General features: G+C 34.8%; 1 protein-coding gene across 6 annotated transcripts; it reads left to right on the forward strand.

Moving 5' to 3' along the window:
• Window positions 1–1,505: 1,505 nt before the first annotated feature.
• On the forward strand, window positions 1,506–17,046 carry AP-1gamma (adaptor protein complex 1, gamma subunit). Of its 6 annotated transcripts, none has more exons than XM_018549816.1 (16): window positions 1,506–1,568; window positions 4,893–4,954; window positions 5,545–5,737; window positions 6,044–6,190; window positions 6,397–6,712; window positions 7,422–7,439; window positions 8,087–8,497; window positions 8,574–8,804; window positions 8,879–9,100; window positions 11,077–11,204; window positions 11,312–11,561; window positions 14,133–14,403; window positions 14,479–14,639; window positions 14,723–14,815; window positions 14,890–15,299; window positions 16,098–17,046. In XM_018549816.1, the coding sequence occupies exons 2-15, from the start codon at window positions 4,912–4,914 to the stop codon at window positions 14,989–14,991; spliced, it is 2,586 nt and encodes an 861-aa protein (XP_018405318.1). In that variant the 5' UTR covers window positions 1,506–1,568; window positions 4,893–4,911; the 3' UTR covers window positions 14,992–15,299; window positions 16,098–17,046. The 6 variants fall into 6 exon arrangements, with proteins under 6 accessions (XP_018405318.1, XP_018405314.1, XP_018405315.1 ...); XM_018549812.1 differs by lacking the exon at window positions 1,506–1,568 and adding an exon at window positions 4,079–4,182; XM_018549813.1 differs by lacking the exon at window positions 1,506–1,568 and adding an exon at window positions 4,079–4,182 and having other exon boundaries at window positions 5,554–5,737.
• The last annotated feature ends 2,284 nt before the right edge of the window (window positions 17,047–19,330 follow it).

A 19,330-nucleotide genomic window follows, 5' to 3' on the forward strand; every position in this document is an offset into this window, starting at 1 on the left:
TAACGATTACCACCATTACCAACGTTAGAGAGAGACAAAGCTCCGACCACTCATGCTTTCTCTCTCTAGTCCAGACGACAGTCGGCCCGTTGAGATGCGCAGTCTATGAGTATAAGGGTGCAGTCCCATGGAGCGTATTGCGCGTATCGCGGATTAGCGGACCACCAATCACAGAATCGTTCTGTTAGATTTGCTTGCAAAATTTGTAAACAGATCTAACAGAACGATTCTGTGATTGGCGATCCGCTAATCCGCGAACGCGCGATACGCTCCATGGGACTGCACCCTTAGTCTATGAACGCAACCAATGTTTCATAGGCCTTCTACAATAAATAAGTCATTACCTAAGTTTTAAGTATTAAGTCATAAGAAATTGACCACTCACAGTCGATTATTCTTCTCACATTCGATTGTGATTGGTCAATTTCTTATGACTTAATATTTAAAACTTAGATAATGGCTTATTGTAGAAGGCCCATTATAATTGACTGCCAGACTGAAAATCTATAGTTTACGTCACGAGCACTATCCCCCGTATTCATAGTCAGACCTTATACTTAAAGCTTCCTTAAATTTATCTTTAGATACTCAGTAGCCAATAAAATAATTCGTAGATCATCTGAAGATAAATTTAAGGAAGCCTTAAGTATAAGGTCTGACTATGGCTGCGTTCCGTTTCAGGGTGCTGTCCCATGATACGGAAATTACACCGGAACGGAACAGTGAGACCAATCACAATCGCAGAAAGGAAAGTAGAGTAATGATTACAGAGATCTGATTGGTCTCACTGTTCCGTTCCGGTGTAATTTCCGTATCATGGGACAGCACCCTTAGGCATATGCGCGCATTTTATATAGTGAGCGTCACGTATACTATAGTGGAATGCGCGCATATGCGAGAAACGGAACGCAGCCAGCGGGGAGCACAGACTTTTGCATAACGCATAAAGCATGTGCATAAAGAATTTCATTGGTCCATTTTCTTATGCATGAGTCAATGAACCAATCAAATTCTTTATGTATATGGTTTATGCGTTAAGGTTGGATTATACTGGCCGTAATCTGTTAACTTATGCCGTAATCTGTAAAAATTGACCAATTATAATCGATTATTCCCCTCTCATTCGACTGTGATTGGTCAATTTTTGCAGATTACGGCATAAGTTAACAGTTTACGGCCAGTATAAATCAACCTTAAGGCGAGAAACACACACTTTTGCATAACGCATAAAGCATATGCATAAGGAATTTCATTAGCCCATTTTCTTATGCATGAGTCAATGGACCAATCAAATTCTTTATGTATATGGTTTATGCGTTATGCAAAAGTCTGTGCTCCCCGCTTATGAATACGGGGGTATAGGTTTTCAGTACTGGCAGTCAATTTTGGAACACATCCTGTATGTACAGTGGCGCTAGTGTGTGTGTGTACGCGCGCGCGTGAGCGAGTAGGTAGGCTTGATTAGACTTGGCACAAGTAGAGCTATATTCATGGGGCTCGCAGCTCGCAGCCGCGAATTAGTGATCAGTCTCCGTCTCCGCCTTATTGGGACTTGATGGTGCCGCACGGTACGTATTTACGTAGTCGCCGTCGTCGCGGTACCGAGTCTCGAATCGAGCACCGAGCACGCAGACGGGTAATAAACGGTACGACCGGTTGGCATTTCGAGCACGTCACCGCGACGGTCGGAACGTGAGAACGCACGGCTCGCGTTTGCGAGCCAGCCGAGGACTCGCTTATTCTTCAAGCGCCAATTTTACTGAATTTACTCGAACTCCGGCTGTTCTAATTGTAAGCCTTCGTTCAGTCGTAATGTAAACACGTAAAGTGTGTGAACGTTGGCTTCGTTTTAGGACTTGCAGGCCGCGGTAATACCCGTTGCAGACGAAGGCTTGCGTATCGTTTCCAATTGTTCCGTCCTCGTCGCCGTGCCGCGTGCACGTTCCAGCGCGGCAACCAGCAGCAACACGTCACGCAGAAAGTCGTTGGCTAAGTTGGCTGGCTTTCCGACAGATCCGTGGCGACGTTCAGGGCCAATGGATTTGCAATCATGGAGCTTCGATGTTTGACAGCTGCCGTGAGCTAATCTTTGGCTCTCGATGCTTGTCTTGCGACCTTCCTCTCTAAATTTCTAATTTTATTTTTCCATTATAATATGATTTATTCGTGTTTTGTAACTATTTGCAACATCACCAGGATTCTAGCGCACGAGCAGTGACATCACGCTCCGATTAGGTAAATCGTTACCGTGCCCCTCCGCGATTCGCCGATGCATTCCGAGATCGGTACGTTCTTCACGTTCTTGCCGAATGATGTTGATCGCGAAACCTAATGGATCCGCATGTGTCTACAGAACTCGAAAACTGATACCCTATTTAAGAAAGTACTTTGAAGCTACTTCTATTTTCCATTCTGTCAAATTTAATAAAGCTTAGTTTAAATAGAGTGTATATATGTACGTACAAAATACAATTGTATTTGTTATGCTATTCGCGATACAGTTATCAGTTGTTTGGACTCATGAGTTCCTAATTAAGATAATCCCAGTGCTCATATCACTTTTCTTACTTTTGATCCCCTTTGAAAAAGAAAATTTATTAGTAACTTATGTCCGTTTCTATATACTAATGTGGTTTAATTTTTATTATTTTCTACATTCAACTAACTCTTTATTTTTTTTAGTTCTAAAAATTAGAAAAATATAAGTTAATTGAATCAAAATTAAAGTTATTTTTCATCCTTTTTTAATTCAGAACAAGAAAAAAGAGAAAATAGAAAAATTAGTCAAATCCAGAAAAAGATTACAATTAAATTATGTTGATAGAAAAGCTCATTTCTTCATAAACATGAATTAATTTTAATCTCAGTTTATTTTAGTTTATCTCATTTTTAACAATTTCAATGAATTTTAGCTCTACAAAAATGAAATTATAGAATATGAAGTATATAATATATAAGAGCTACCACTGGATGGTCATATGTACAATAAATTATTCATTATAAACAGTAGTATGATAAATGTTTTAATATGTACAATAAATTATTCATTATAAAGAGTAGTATGACAAATATTTCAACCTTTGGTTAAGGTCCTCTTCGATATGCAAATCGGTGATTTAAGAATTAAGCGGGGAGCACAGACTTTTGCATAACGCATAATACATATACATAAAGAATTTGATTGGTCCATTGACTCATGCATAAGAAAATGGGCCAATGAAATTCCTTATGCACATGCTTTATGCGTTATGCAAAAGTCTGTGCTCCCCGCTTTAGAATGTAAAAATTAAAATGTAGAGATATGGTAATTTAAAAAAGTTAATACATTAGTTGAATTTTATCGGAGATTCATGTAGATAAATAATCTCGTGTAAAAATGTATCATGTAGGAGCGTTTCATCCAACATAATTTGTATATCCAATTTCTTTATTATCTTTTTCCAATTCTTACAATTAGAAAAAAATAAATTAAGAATAACATAAAAAGTAATTATGTTTTTTTACTTTAGCGGGTTTGCACAAATCTGGATTAGGTTGGATGGACAATGGAAAATGCTTGCTATGAGTAAATCAAAATTTAAGTTAATCTACATTGATAGAAAGGAGCGTAAATATTGAATAGAATTTGTTCAAAAGTTTGCTTAATGTGTCTAAAGTAAATTTTTAATATGAAATTTGGTTTTACAGGAATTTATAAAATTCATCTGTCTTTATCATGTTTTTTTTTATGCACAATCAGTGATTAAAGGCAACTATGATCACGCATTATGTTTGTATATTAATTTCAGTATACAATTGTCAGTATAGAATTGTCTTGCAAATGGTGAGAAGTGTGAAAATATATCTTTCAAGCCATCAAACATTTTAAATAGAAAATAATTTGTAAAGGCGGCATGTAAAGTGAATTATCAAGAGTTGCAAGGTGTCTTTTTGAAATAAGGCAAAGTGTTAAACATATTTTTTATTCTATGAAAGGCTTATAAGATCAATTACTCTTTGATATAGGTACATTGTTCTATTAACATAGTACGATACTAATATGCTTTATAATATTGTCGTCCTGTGTCTATTAGGAGGATAGCAGAGTTCGTGTTTTGTATTCGTCTGCGCTTGGTTTTCATTGTGAAATTTGGCATAAGTTCACAGTTCAAGTCGAGAAACAATGAATGCCTCTGAACATGGGTAATGCATAATCATACAGTTTCACGAAGTATATGTGTACTTAGAATAATTTTGAATTTGGATAGGAATAAGACTGATCACATTGGCTACATTTACACCGTGCATTTAGGTCGCGGCCTATACAGAAAAGATGTCCTTGTTTATCCTGTAAGTTAAACAAAGACACCTATCGTATAGGTCGCGGATTAAGCGCACGGTGTAAACATAGCTTTCTTATTTCTATTTCTAACATTGTCATAAGCATTGAAAATCAAATTCTAAAACAAAATTTGTTATAGTTTATCATTTTTATATTGATTATGAAATGCAGCCTTGGCCATAAGTATAAAGCATCCCCTGCACAAATTGATGTAAAACATATCTAACAAAAAATAAATTTAAAATGTTTTATTGAAAATTAATATTTATTTTTATAACAATTTTAATAATATTTTATTAATTCTCCTTAGCTTTTATTACTTTTTTCTAGAAAGTGCAATAAATTGCAGCTATTTACTCTTATCAAGTCAAGACTGTATCTGTCCCATAATGTGAATATGATTTGGTGCAGAGACACAGCTTTTATTCTCATTTCTTATACTGCAGAATATGAAATTAGTTGAAGTAAGATTAGGCGGAGTATAATACAAGTGTCATTGCATGATAAGTAGGTTCAACATCAAGTAGGAGTGCTAACAGTCCTAAAGCAGCATGGGTGTGTACTTTTTCAGGTTTAACCCAGCCTTTAACATGGCCTCCATAAAACAGGCTTTCAATGAGGCTGTGGAAAGAGGTAGGTGTATTGTTGATTTAATTGACTTAGCTGTAATAGCTGAACAATGGCTGTAATAGCTAATTATTGGAACATCTGATTCTGCCTGTTTACTATTCTCTCCCTCTCTCTCCCCCCCTCTCTCCCCTCTCTTTCTCTCTCTCCGCGCACGGGCGCACATGCATGCAGGTACACAAAAGATAAATAAGGTGTAAAGTAAAAATACATCTTAATCAAAATCAATTTGTAAGTAATGGAGAATGCTTTGACCATATCGATCAAAAATTTGTGTCTTATATAGGACATAATATCACAGTGATATCACAGAAATATTACTGATATGTTACATGTTGATAACCAACATCGAAATATCACAGTAATATTATGAGAATGTAATATCTTAAATAGTAAAGTGACATTATAATTAATAATTTTTTTTTATAATGTCTTATTACTTCTATGATTCATTTTCGCATATACATTGTAATATTACTGTGACTCAGTAACATTTTTGTGATAATCTACTGATATCTATATAAAGTTACAAGTGGAATCAGCGGTTACCAAAAATAGTATCAATTTATACTGCTAACTTTTTCACATTTTGAAAGTCTCAACAGTTAGGATGCCTGCACCGACGCGGCTGAGGGATCTGATCAGACAAATACGGGCTGCACGAACAGCTGCAGAAGAGAGGACAGTTGTGAATAAGGAATGCGCGTATATTCGTTCAACGTTTAGGGAAGAAGACAGTGTGTGGAGATGTCGTAATATCGCTAAACTACTGTATATTCATATGCTGGGGTTTGTATTAAAGTATTAACTGTTCTCACTCATTTTGTCTGTTGTAACAATTGTTGTTAAAGCAACGACACAACTAAAAAAAACTATGTTTTCCAGAAAAGAAGAAATATTTTGAATCATTACAATTTTGGTATAATAGCTCATTATAAAAGGACAAAAGTATGTTCTTTCTTTTTTTCTTTTGTTTCTGCTCTTTCTTTGCAAACAATTAAAATAAATAACAGTTTTTTAGTTGTATCAAAATGAGTGTTGTAATTCGACATTATTAAAAGAATAAGTGTAACATATTAATGATGATGATTTCAGATATCCGGCGCACTTTGGTCAATTGGAATGTTTAAAGCTCATCGCTTCGCCTAGATTCACTGACAAACGAATTGGTTACTTGGGAGCCATGCTGTTGCTAGACGAGCGGCAAGACGTACATCTCTTAATCACGAATTGTCTAAAAAAGTAATATTGCTTTATTTCGGATGCCAAATATTTTCGATTCTCTGAGGCTTGTATTCAGAACGCACCAACATGCTATAGTTAACGCATATTATAATATATATTCAGAGATAAAGAGCACACTTTTAGCGATAAAAATGCGTTCTAAATATGAACTTCTATGTTAACAAAAAAAAAAGAATCAATGTTTTTTCTTTCTGTTTGCACAGTGACTTGAACAGTTCCACACAGTTTGTCATCGGTTTAGCGTTGTGTACTCTCGGTGCAATCGCGTCACCGGAAATGGCAAGGGATCTGGCGTCCGAGGTAGAGAGATTGATGAAATCGCCGAACGCGTACATCCGAAAGAAAGCAGCGCTCTGCGCTTTTCGGATCATCAGACGCGTACCGGAGTTGATGGAGATGTTTTTGCCGGCCACTCGCAGCCTAATCACCGAAAAGAATCACGGGGTCCTTATTACCGGTGTCACTCTTATCACGGAGATGTGCGAGAACAGCATTGATACGCTGAATCATTTCAAAAAGGTATATCTAAGAGATACTTGTTTTATACACGGTGTACATTAGCTCTAGAACAAGTTTCTATAGAACATAGTTTCATGTCATAAATATAAATCTATTCGTTCCGAGTCATAGTGTTGCATTACGTAACCGGTTGATTGTTGTATGACCTACCTAGTATGGCTGATACATCGAGTTAAATGTATGTATGGTAGTAGAGAAACCTGCTAAAAAGAATATCTAGAGAGCGCGTAGTGAAATTATTTATTAAAAACTCAAACTTGTGTTTGCTGAGTAATTACGGTTAACAATAGTGACGGAAAAGAATGCAGTCTTAATTTTGCACGGGTACATAGGTATATGAAATAATTAATTGAAAGAATATTTTATTGCTGGTATGCATCAATGGATTTTATCATATATGAATCTATAAATATTAGGAGGAAAGAAGTATTTCCTTGCACTTTATATTTGCATAATATGAAATTTAAAACGTTCTTTTATTTACATTGATAATGTACATGTTCCTTTAAATATGTAGCTCCTAATTAGCTTGTTTCATTGATACAAACATGTGCGAGTTTCTTTTTTATATTTCTTTTTTTTTGTATATAGAAGAATATTATAAGATTCATGTAATATTTTTTTACGAAATTTATAACATGATTAACATCTTGTAAATTATTACATAAGCATATGTAGTATAAGCGTTGATTATTTTTGTCTTTCTTAGGAATGCGGCCATCGTGAGGTAATTTGCATATAAAGGTTCTTCTGTATTTTTGCATGTGTGTTTATTACTCACAGACTTCATTCTTTTCTTTTACTTTGCTCGAACTAAATATTAGAATAAAAATATAAATCAATATTATTTGCTTTGCCATGCTATTTTTTTTTATAATTGAGGTATCAAATCCTCTGTATTGTATTTATAAATGTATTAAATCTTTTATATACATGAATTTTTTATCGATCGAGGTAGTTATTTAAATATGTTTAGAGGTATTAGTATAATAATAATTATGTAACATATCAATAATTACATGATGACATTATTTATACTACAGTTGCATGTTTATCTCAGTCTGTTTATTGAAATTGAGTTACCTATTTTTTTATCATATATTTAATTAAATCTGTAATACAAATAGTCTATATTGATACTTAATGATGTAATTCGAGAGAATTACTCTTAAATAATGGAAATCAGGATCTTTAAATATTATTTTAAGACAATAGATAGTGCTTATTTTGTCATATTACATGAAAATGTATGTACATTATCTTGTAACGACTTGTTCTATCAATCTTATTTCATTTAATCGATGTTAATAGTCAAATTAAGTCCTACAGCAGATCTTCGAAATTAAATAAAGATAAATACGATTCCTATTGCAGATCGTGCCAAATCTCGTAAGAATCTTAAAGAACCTAATCCTAGCCGGATACTCGCCCGAGCACGATGTATCCGGAGTATCAGATCCGTTTCTTCAGGTGAAGATATTGCGTCTTCTACGTATTCTAGGACGTAACGACGTCGATGCATCCGAAGCTATGAACGACATTCTTGCTCAAGTCGCCACTAACACGGAAACCAGCAAAAACGTCGGTAACACGATACTTTATGAAACGGTTCTTTCGATCATGGACATTAAGTCGGAGAGTGGGCTTCGAGTCTTAGCGGTCAACATACTGGGCAGATTTTTATTGAATAACGATAAAAATATCAGATACGTGGCCCTGAATACGTTATTGAAGACAGTTTACGTGGACACCAGCGCGGTGCAGAGGCATCGATCGACAATACTAGTAACATATTCACTTACAGATTTTCTTTTTCAAGCATGAAGATAAAGTTATTTTATTGTGATTAATATCCTCTCAGGAATGCTTGAAAGACCCAGACGTATCGATCAGAAGGCGTGCAATGGATCTAAGCTTTGCGCTCGTCAATTCCAACAATATCAGGAATATGATGAAGGAGTTGCTTTTATTTTTGGAACGTGCCGATCCCGAATTCAAGGCTCAATGCAGTAGCAATATCGTAATGTCCGCGGAGAGATTCGCTCCGAATAAACGCTGGCATCTCGAAACTCTCTTCAAAGTACTTGTCGCGGTGTGTATTTTTACGGGATCATAATGTGAAATATATCGACAGAATTATCGATATTCAAAACTTTTAATTTTCAGGCTGGTAATTATGTTCGAGATGACGTGGTGGCGTGTACGATACAATTAATTTCGGAGACGCAGTCACAACAGGGTTATGCCGTTAGTGCGTTGTGGCACGCGTTAGAAAAGGACACATCCGACAAACAGCCTTTGGCGCAGGTTGCCACGTGGTGCATCGGTGAATACGGGGATCTATTGTTATACAGTTCACCATCGGAAGACGCCGAAACTCCAATCAATGTAAGTTTAACTGTAAGAACGTGATATATACTTTCTAGAGATGGCAAAAAAAAATGAATTGATTCGATTTTCGTGAATCGATTCAAATCTTCTTCTCGTGCCTCTTCTATCAAAGATTGGCAATTTAGAAACAGCATCCTGAAGAGTGACCTCATGCTCCGTCCAAACCATTGTCTCAGGTTTTTCAGCCACGAGATCTTGCGACGTCCGGGATGTCTTACCCTCGAGGTTTCCTTGGAGTTGCATGAGTCGGTATTTGTCGTTCCTCATGACAATGTCCAAAATATTCTAATTTTCTCCTCTTCACTGTTGAAAGCAATTGTAGTTGGTATTCATTTGCCTCAGGACTTCAGTATTCGAAACATGATCTCTCCAGGAGATTTTGAGCATTCTGCGGTACACACCCACAGGGCTTAAATGATGGTCCAATCTTCCATGCCATAAAGGATCATCGGGAATACATAACATTATCCTTAGACGAAGTTCAAGTTTCAGATTTCGAAATTTCAGTATTTTTTTCATCCTGTTGAACATCGATCTGGTTTGTTCAATACTTATTTCCTGACACATTTCCCATTTTATTTACAAGACATCCAAGATATCGATAGCTGTTACAATGTTTTATTTGCACACTATTTAGGATCAATTGTGTATTTTCTCTTTTGCTGATCACTATCATCTTTGTCTTTTTCACGTTTATGGTAATTCCTGCTTCTTTAATGGCCATATTGACTCTGTCCAACAATGCCTGCAGTTCCCTTTCTGACGACGTCAGCAATACAGTGTCGTCTGCATATCTTAGATTATTAATTAGTTCGCCATTGATCGCAATACCCTCTGTAGCGTTTTCTAGCGTTTCTGCCATTATCCTTTCGCAATACAAATTAAAGAGAGTTAGCGAAAGTACGCAGTCTCATACCTCTTCTTATGGATATTTTCCTCGTTTCTGAGTCATCAATTAGAACTGATGCCATCTGCTGCCAATAAAGATTTATAATTATTCCGATATTCTTGTTATCGATTCCTATTCGTCTCCGTATTTTAAAAAGCTTATCATGTTGTACACAATCAAACGCCTTTTGATACTCGATATAACATGCAAAAACATCTTGATTCGTGTCCAGGTATTGTTGTACAAGTATCTGCATTCCAAAAAGAGTATCCCTCGTTCCAATTCCTAAAGCCAAATTGTTCTTGTGAAATATGTTTGTCACACTGCCTATAAATTCTTTTTAGCATGATTTTTAGGAGTATTTTCAGAATGTGGCTCATTAGATTGATCATCCGATAATCCTCACATTTCTTCGCATTTGTCTTCTTGGGCAAAGTGATGAAATATAATTTGAGCCAATCTTTTCCCTAGTCGCGTAAATTCTGTTGAACAGCCTGGTTAACATTTTCACTCCTTTCCAATCGATCAGTTTCAACAGTTCACCATGAATGTTTGGAACCAGCTTTATTATTGTTGAGTTGTTTAATTGCATAGCTGACTTCCTCAGGATTTCTGGGCCTTCCGCAGTTTCTTTTACTTCAGTATTCATACCTTAAAAAGAAAAAAGAGGATGATAAGAAAAGAGAACAAATGACAACAATTGATTGGCAACTCGTTATTCTTTTTAGCTGAACTCCAGAGAACGTGAAGAGAAAAGGAAGAAAGATAAACCGTGCAAGAACTTTAGTTAAAAAGAACAGATCTATTGTAAAAAAGATTGGATTTCTTGCGAATCAATTTATATGATTAAGTGGAATGTCTGAATCCAATTTTTTCGAATAATGGGAATATTTGATTCGATTCATTATTGAATCAATTCAGAATCGACCATCTTTAATACTTGCATAAAAAATTTAGATGTTGCTAATGAATGAAATGTTAAATTTGAACAATTTTTTGTATTAATCATATTTTCTTTTAATGCCGTTCGTCACTTTTTCTAAATACATGTATATAATTTAATAAATTCTTTTTTTTTCATCAGTTGACAGAGGATGAAATTATTGACGTGTACCAGAGATTACTCTGGAATCCACAGAACACTGTGATCACAAAACAGTACACCTTACTATCTCTTACTAAATTGAGTACGAGGTTTCAGAAAGGTCACGAGTTAGTATCGTTTTCGATCTCGTTCTTGATTATCCATATATCAATTTATATAAAAGATTTGTATTTGTATACAATCGCAACATCCATAATGTGTTCTTTTATTACAGGAAAATTTGTCAGATCATAGATACGTTTGGTAGCAATTTGCATATCGAATTACAGCAGAGAGGTATAGAGTTCTCACAGCTGTTTCGAAAGTACGATCACCTGAGGCCTGCGCTGCTCGAGAGAATGCCGCCGATGGAAACCGCGCGACCGCAGGCTAATGGTATTATAGGTATGATGAACGGTGAGCCAGAACTGGAAGACGAAAAGTCCACAATGCTGGAATCAACCACAACAACTACATCCGATTCAGTAAGCGCATACTATACAGGGTGCGGCGCTAGAATTCAGACACAAAAATGTTTCTTTGAAAAAGCCATTTATTTTAAATATAATATACAATATACAAAAATATACTTTTGTATGTTTGTTGAGAAGTTCTTTCGCAGCTTTGCTACTCGATATAATTCTCCTGCTATTACTTTCTCGATTCAGTCTCTGAAGCGCGCGCACGCGGCTTTTATTGCGCGCGGTCCATGGCCACAAATGCTGCCTCAATAGCGTCCCGGAGAGAAGCCACATTTGGGTATCTCGTAGTATTATAACTCTTTCAACAACGTCCCACTCATAATAATCTAAAGGGTTTAAGTCAGGGCAGTTAGAAGGCCAGAAATCTTTTGACCAAAAGAGCTCAACATGATCCGAGAGCCAATTTTACACCAAATGACTGGTGTGAGCAGATACGCTCACAATCTTGTTAAAAGATGTACGACCTTCCTGAGGCCAAGGTCTCCATCCAAGGCTTCACCACTGTGGTCAGAATATCGACATAAACCTCTTTTTGTCACCATTTGGATGCAAATTTTCGAAGAGATCTCTGGATTCTCTGAAATCAGCTTTTGAACTGTTTATGAGCTCTGGAGTCCTCGTACTCCTTTGCCGCATTTAGATCTTTCTCACCGGGGTGGCGGATCCTTCTTCAGAGGTATCCGAAAAAACTGATTTCGGATGATGTCCGTCGGCGCGAAAGCTTTCGATGATCGCTGCTCTTTGATTATACTCTACAGTTCTACACTATTCTTTATATGTCCCGCTATTTTTAGATTACTAATATCTTACTCATGTATGTGGTTAACATTAGCGTCATGTGGCGCTTTCGGTGAAACTATAAAATAACGAGAATATTAAACTAAATTTTGTCTGGATTCTAGCACTGCACCCTGTATTTTTTTAACATCTTATATACCGCACAGATTTTTTAATCAATTCTCTAACGCCATACTATTATTTTATGCCTAATTTTGATAATATTAATGCGTGCGTGTGTGTACTAAGTTGTTCGAAAAATTTGTTTCAATTTTCCAGCTAAAAGAAATAAACGAAATTTAAATTAAATAAAAAGGATTTTAAAGCTTGAAATCTCTACTTTCGAAAGGTTCTATATTTTTTTAGTTTTTGTGAGTTTGATAATTTTTATCTATAAAAAACTACGTTAAAAAGACGAAATTTTTTTTTCATTTTGTGGGTCTTTCATGTACTCAAAAAAAATTAGCGGAAAATTTCGACTATCGTGGAAGCTTGAAGCTTTCGCTACACAATCATCTTTTTAAAAATGTTCTTACGACTTTTTGTTACTACATTATTCGCGAGTTAAGTAAGGAACATTTTGATTTTAATTGTTTATAACTCCGTTAAAGATCATTGTACTGTAATTAAGAAATTAATATAATGAAAGATAATAATGTAATTAAGAAATTAACTTCTTATATAAAGCTTTGCTCTTTCGAATGATATAATTGCTAATTTTTTTTGATATACTATTTATTTTTAAATATACTATTGTAGAATGTTGGTACAAGAAATACTAAGAAGTAAGTATTCGTCGCCGGAATTGAAAAAACCATGAGACTCTTTTCTAAACTCTTTATTATAACACAAGGTATTACGATGTGACATGCTCGGTCTTAAACTGACTACTTCACTGTCCTAGGCTTTTCTTCCACATACAAAGTTCGGTTACATCAAAAGATGTGTTTTTCCGAAATCGCTGGCTCGGTCGCAACGTGCTTTCTTAAGTAATCTATATAGTATCGCCAATTCTCACGGATATCTTTTGTTCGGATCACAAATGGCGTATCGCACGATGTCGCTGCGAACATCAAAATATCAAATACAACGTCGATACTGTCGCTTTCTCGAAAGAACGAAACCGACACGAATGCTAAACTAACTTCACCGTATTCGGCCGTCCTGCATTGATATCCACCCCGGATATCTCTTGGTCCTCAAGGCTCCTCGGTTCGTCATCATCCGATAAATCATCCTCACTCAGCCATGGCTTTATATAATCATTGGCGGTGAACGTTTCCTATGGATCTTCGTGATCACTTATCTTTCTAACCGTATATCAATATACATATTACGCATTACCTTAACGATTTTATAGGGACCTAAATACTTACAGTCTATCTAGTAAGAGCGTGGCAGGCCTATCTAAAAAAAAATGGCTTATTAGCCTTAAATTTATATTGATTGTATTTAGTAGGATTATGGCCAAAATGCAATTGCAAAATGCAATTCCAATTGCAGCATTCTCTCTAAATCCATAGGTGTGTATCCAATTGGATACACATGGTAACCAAAATTTTAACATATCTTTTTCCTGTATGACCATCACATAGGAGTCAAAATGATCTCAGAGTGCATTTAATCGATTGCTATAATCACAGTCTTCGTTCTATCAAAAAATTACTGGTTAAGTATCCTCTGAAGTCATCTTGGCCCCGGTGTGATTACAAAGGGTTAAGTAATTAAACTATTTTATTAAAACAAATAAATTTAAAAAAGATGTCTTTAATTAATTTTTTATTTGCAATTTTACAGAGTGTACTTTTAGATTTACTTGGAACTACAGATGTAGGAATAACGATGCCGGTGGCGACGGCCAATAAAAATTCTTCATCAAATTCATCTACGACAGCACATAATAATGACCTGTTGGATTTACTTGGAAGTTTGGATTTGAATACACCTACACCTGTCACTCCCACGTTACCACTTCAACCACAGATGTCATCCACACCGATGTTCAGTCCTACTAACAATAGTAACTTCTTAGTAGATGGATTACTCAGTACTCCGATAGTGCAAAACGGTTCGTCACAAGATCTAAAGTAATATCACGAGTTTATTAGTATTTAAATCATTATAATCATAAGCATTGTTACAGAACTACCGAGTATGGTGGTCTTGGATAAATCAGGGCTCAAAATAACGTTCAAATTAGAAAGACCGCCCGATATTCCTGATCTGTTAGTCATAAATATGTTGGCTCAAAACTCCGGAAGCACCATTTTAACCGATTTTTTATTTCAAGCAGCAGTTCCTAGGGTCAGACACAATTATATATACACTTATGGTATTATTTTTCGTATATCAAACCAATATATTTATTATACATTTCTTGCTTGCAGACATTCCAATTACAAATGTTATCGCCGTCAAGTACTGTCATTCCACCGTCTGGTCAAGTAACTCAAGTCTTGAGAGTGACAAATATGAATAGAGTTAGTTTTCAATATGTTATTTCCACATAAAAAAGTTGAGTTTTCTAATCGACGATCTCTCTTTTGTTCCTTAGGCACAATTAAGGATGAGATTGCGTATATCGTATACGGGCTTGACTGGATCAGTTTTGGAACAAACGGAAGTCAATAACTTTCCCGTTTCAATATCGCAGTGACAAGATGTTATACAAAGTACATTTGTACATATGCTCGTCTAAAAATAATTACTAAAGTTTTGGAAGCGGACTGAAAGAAAGATGAAAAAACGCAATTTTTCTTTAAAAACAATGAAACATACAACTCGGCTACATTTAACACACACATGCACGCATGCACGCACTCAGAAAGAGAGAGAGAGGGGGGGGGAAGGGGGAGGGAAAGAGAGAGAGACATTTTGTATTAAGCAATTAAATCATTGCATGTGCTGCGGCACTAATAGGACAAGAGCTAAACTTTCTAAGGGAGACTTTGGATATGTTAAAAGGTATGATAATTTAATTTTGCGCGATTTGTTTGATATATTCTGAAAACTCGTAATGAAAAGTAAATTTTTCGGCGCATGTATTAAAACTGTCGCGGATAATGTGATATTAACGTCGCGATTTTTCAAAAATTACGTTTTGTATTATTACTATTCTATATAGCTATCGTTCTCGAGTAGTTTCGTTACGATGAGAGTATGTGTAAGTGCTTCGTTCTTGTAATATATCGGACACATGTGGAAGAAAAGAGAAGAAAGAGGAAAAATATAAATATTTTTGGACCGTGAGAATTTAAACTGATGAGAATATGCCGTAACAGTTTAAGCTGGATATCGGGTGCTTCTATATAATTGTATATATATGTATATATATATATGTGAATTTTTTTTATACTATCTCTGGAGATTCGGGTTCGACTCCCGACTGAGGTAATATTTTTCGTAATGAAAAATTAATTATTTATAGATTTTAATATGTTATTCAACATTATCAAGATCGATCTAAGATGTGCTAACAGCATCAAAAATCGTTAAATTGTTAGTCAATTTAACTCGTGATATTATTGCGGTGTTGCGTTTCAAGTCTAAAAAAATTTCGGCGCGTAATAAAAAATGTACATACATAGTATAAAGAAATTCACATACAATTATATAGAAGCACCCGAGATCCAGCTTAGATGGCATATTCTTATCGGTGTAAATATTTTTTCTGACTGAAACACATATAGGGAAAATATCGTGTCTCGATCGGTTGCTTTCTTGTTTTACGGTTACTAATTTAGTGCGTAATTTCTCACATAGGCTAAATGAAATAGAAAACGAAGAAACAAAGAAATGAAAGTAAAGAGAAGAAAACAGAAACACAGATGCTTGACATGCCACTTAAGAACAATAGAACATTGAACAAACTCGAAAGGATTGAAGGAAAATTACCTAAAGTGCTCTGTCGTTGCTCCAAAAAGTTATCTGTGAGAAGGCGCTTATAACTCTTGCTGTAACAAAACAAAAAAAATACGATCTTTTCTACCGCTGTATTTGTAAGATATCACGGACGACTTGCGAATGATCGTCTTGTAAATATTAGATAATTACAATGACGTAGAGGTGAGAAAATCCTTACGCAAAATAAGAAAAATAGAAAAAAAACATGTAAGGATTCTTTATAACTATATATGATTCAATAACGCGAATATACGATAATATCCATATTTTTACCTTCGAGAAAAAGAGATATCATTTTTTGGAAGGAAAGATACACGAAGATACAAATATAAATAAATATATACAGGACACCTATGATACATAAGTGTTATGTACGAGTACACAGTTTCGAATTCGTATTCAAAATATAGACATAACATTGGAAAGCTGCATTTTGATTGTCATGTTATATCTGTCGCGCGTATGTATGCATGTTGAGCTTTGCATCCCATTGTACAAGAAATTCATTATGAGAAAGATTGGGATTCTGTTAATGGTTCAATCAAACCTCTTCGTCTCTTTTGAATTATGTTGATTCCTATGAAATGCTCTAACGATGTTTTAACTATTATTGTATTAAATTGATTTTAATGATAATTCTGACGGAGCCATAACGTCGGAATCACACCTCCAAAATACTACGTAGCGAAATCGTCTTACAAAGTAGAAATGCAAAATTCATTTTAAGGTAGATTTCATATCCGCGAATTATAGTCAAACGTCTCATTCTTATTTTCATGAGTTACATAAAGGATAATTGTGTATATATGTCGACAATAGTCTATAAAACATAAAGATTAATAAATTGACTCGGTTGAATAAATCCTAGAAAATGATCAAAGCCTTTTCGAGACTGAACACTGATTGTTGATGTGTGGTTAAAATGAAGCTTTATTGTGTCTAAATAAGTACATCAACGTTTCGATCCATGACTCGGATCCTTTTCAAGTCTCGATATTAGTATAAATAAATTAACATTGTTATCATATATTATATACTTTTATTATCTATACTATATAAGTATATATTATATACTTTTATCATCTATATATTATTTCATGTAAGTAACTTAACATACAATTAATGTAATTAGTTGTGTTTAATAATTATTATATGTAATACCATATCGAAATGTGCAGTGTTTTAGGGAGCACAATGATAACAACGTTAATTTATTTATACTAATATCGAGACTTGAAAAGGATCCGAATCATGGATCGAAACGTTGATGTACTTATTTAGACACAATAAAGCTTCATTTTAACCACACACCAACAACCAGTGTTCAGACTCGAAAAGGCTTTGATCATTTTCTAGGACAATAATCTATTTTTAATTTAAGTTGTAATAAACACTAACATAAAGTTAATAGCAAATTAACAACATACATGGTTTTTACTATCTAATTTTTGGATTCCAATTTTACTATTTACACTACTACTCAATTCAAATTATTTACTCTTAGAGATATTATTTATACATATATGTTAATTAGAGAGAAGAGAGAGGAGAAAAAAAGAGAAATGTATGGAAAAAATTCGCTCATTTAGTATAATATTCATACGATTTTATACTTATTTTCTCGAATTTTCACATCTGTCGATGAGTAACAGATGTAAATCCCATAATGAATATACAAGTTAGGAAAAAAAGATACACATCGAGAACAATAAAATGATAAAACTAGGTTTTTACCCAGATAGTCAAATCTGCCAAAAGTACGCATTGCAAATTTATACATATTATAATGGCAAAAATCGAGCAGTAGTCGAACACGGTTTACCGTTTCAGTATAGCGCTAACAGAAATACAGCAAAAATAGAGCAGACCTGCATCATAATACATTAGCAAAAATTCTGTAAAAATTCATCAAACGTTACCGAAATAAGGCAAGCAGAATTCGAGCATTACATGCTGGCAAAATAAATTAAAAAATAGATCAAAACTTGATATAAAACATGACTACATGTTAAATCAGCAAAATGTAGTTAAAAATCTGGCACACTTATTATCATATTATGACAGCAAAAAGGCGGCAAAAATACCACACGACCTGACATAATTAAGTACTGACAGCAAAAACGCAACAAAAATCGAGCATAGCCTGTCGTCATGTGACGTTTTTGCTGTCGCGATATGATAACAAGTAATGATTGATTTTTGTTGTATTTCTATCGTTGTGTTAAGTTGGCAGGATAAGCTATTAGAAACTAAGCTTAATGAGGAAGCAGCAGCTTGATATCTGGCTGTAACGTCATGATCAAATTTGCTGGCATACTGCTAGCATTTTGCTATCTGGGTATTTATGTATTGATACAGTTCTGAAATATCATGATGCGACATAGATGTGTGTGTGTGCGTGCGTGCGTGCGTAACACCATAAGAATTCATCTCTCAACAGCGCATTTCTTTCAGTTGTACGTTTCATCAGGATATCTTGTGTATAACTTCTCGATTAGATTACAATTGAGTCTGTGTGCGCGCGCATATGTTGCGTGTGAATGGATGGGTATGTATATATACTGTATGCATTTTAGCTCCGTCCCTTATATGTTGCTCGAGATACGAGTGGGCGCGCGCGCGAGGTATAGGAATATATAAGACAGAATGGGCAGATGTGCGTTCCTGAGTGGCCTTGTCCTTAAAGTTTATGACACAGCGCATCAGCCCTTCTTTAGGGTTATTGCTCTGCCTACTTATTCTGAATATATATTACACATTAGTTTTATAAACATATCTATAAATATATACATGAAAATATTGATTAAGGATACAAATACTGTATATATACTTTCTAGCGAATCAAGGTGTGAAAATAAAATGTATTTTTATTCCTACATTAAAATCTGCCATACATGTACTTGGAACGTTTTTATAAGATCGTGAACAAACTACCGAACGTTGATATTTTTCATTCTCGATTGTAACGATTGATATTTTATGTAATTTTAATCCTCGATCTTAAACAAGTTTTTCGAGCGAAAATGATCAAGAAATTCTGATCATAAAATAATCATTTCAAAGATTTCGACACAAAGTAATCGTTTCAAAGA

Source organism: Cyphomyrmex costatus, unplaced genomic scaffold, assembly GCF_001594065.2.
Source record: "Cyphomyrmex costatus isolate MS0001 unplaced genomic scaffold, Ccosl1.0 scaffold9, whole genome shotgun sequence".
In the NCBI taxonomy this organism is placed as follows: domain Eukaryota; kingdom Metazoa; phylum Arthropoda; class Insecta; order Hymenoptera; family Formicidae; genus Cyphomyrmex; species Cyphomyrmex costatus.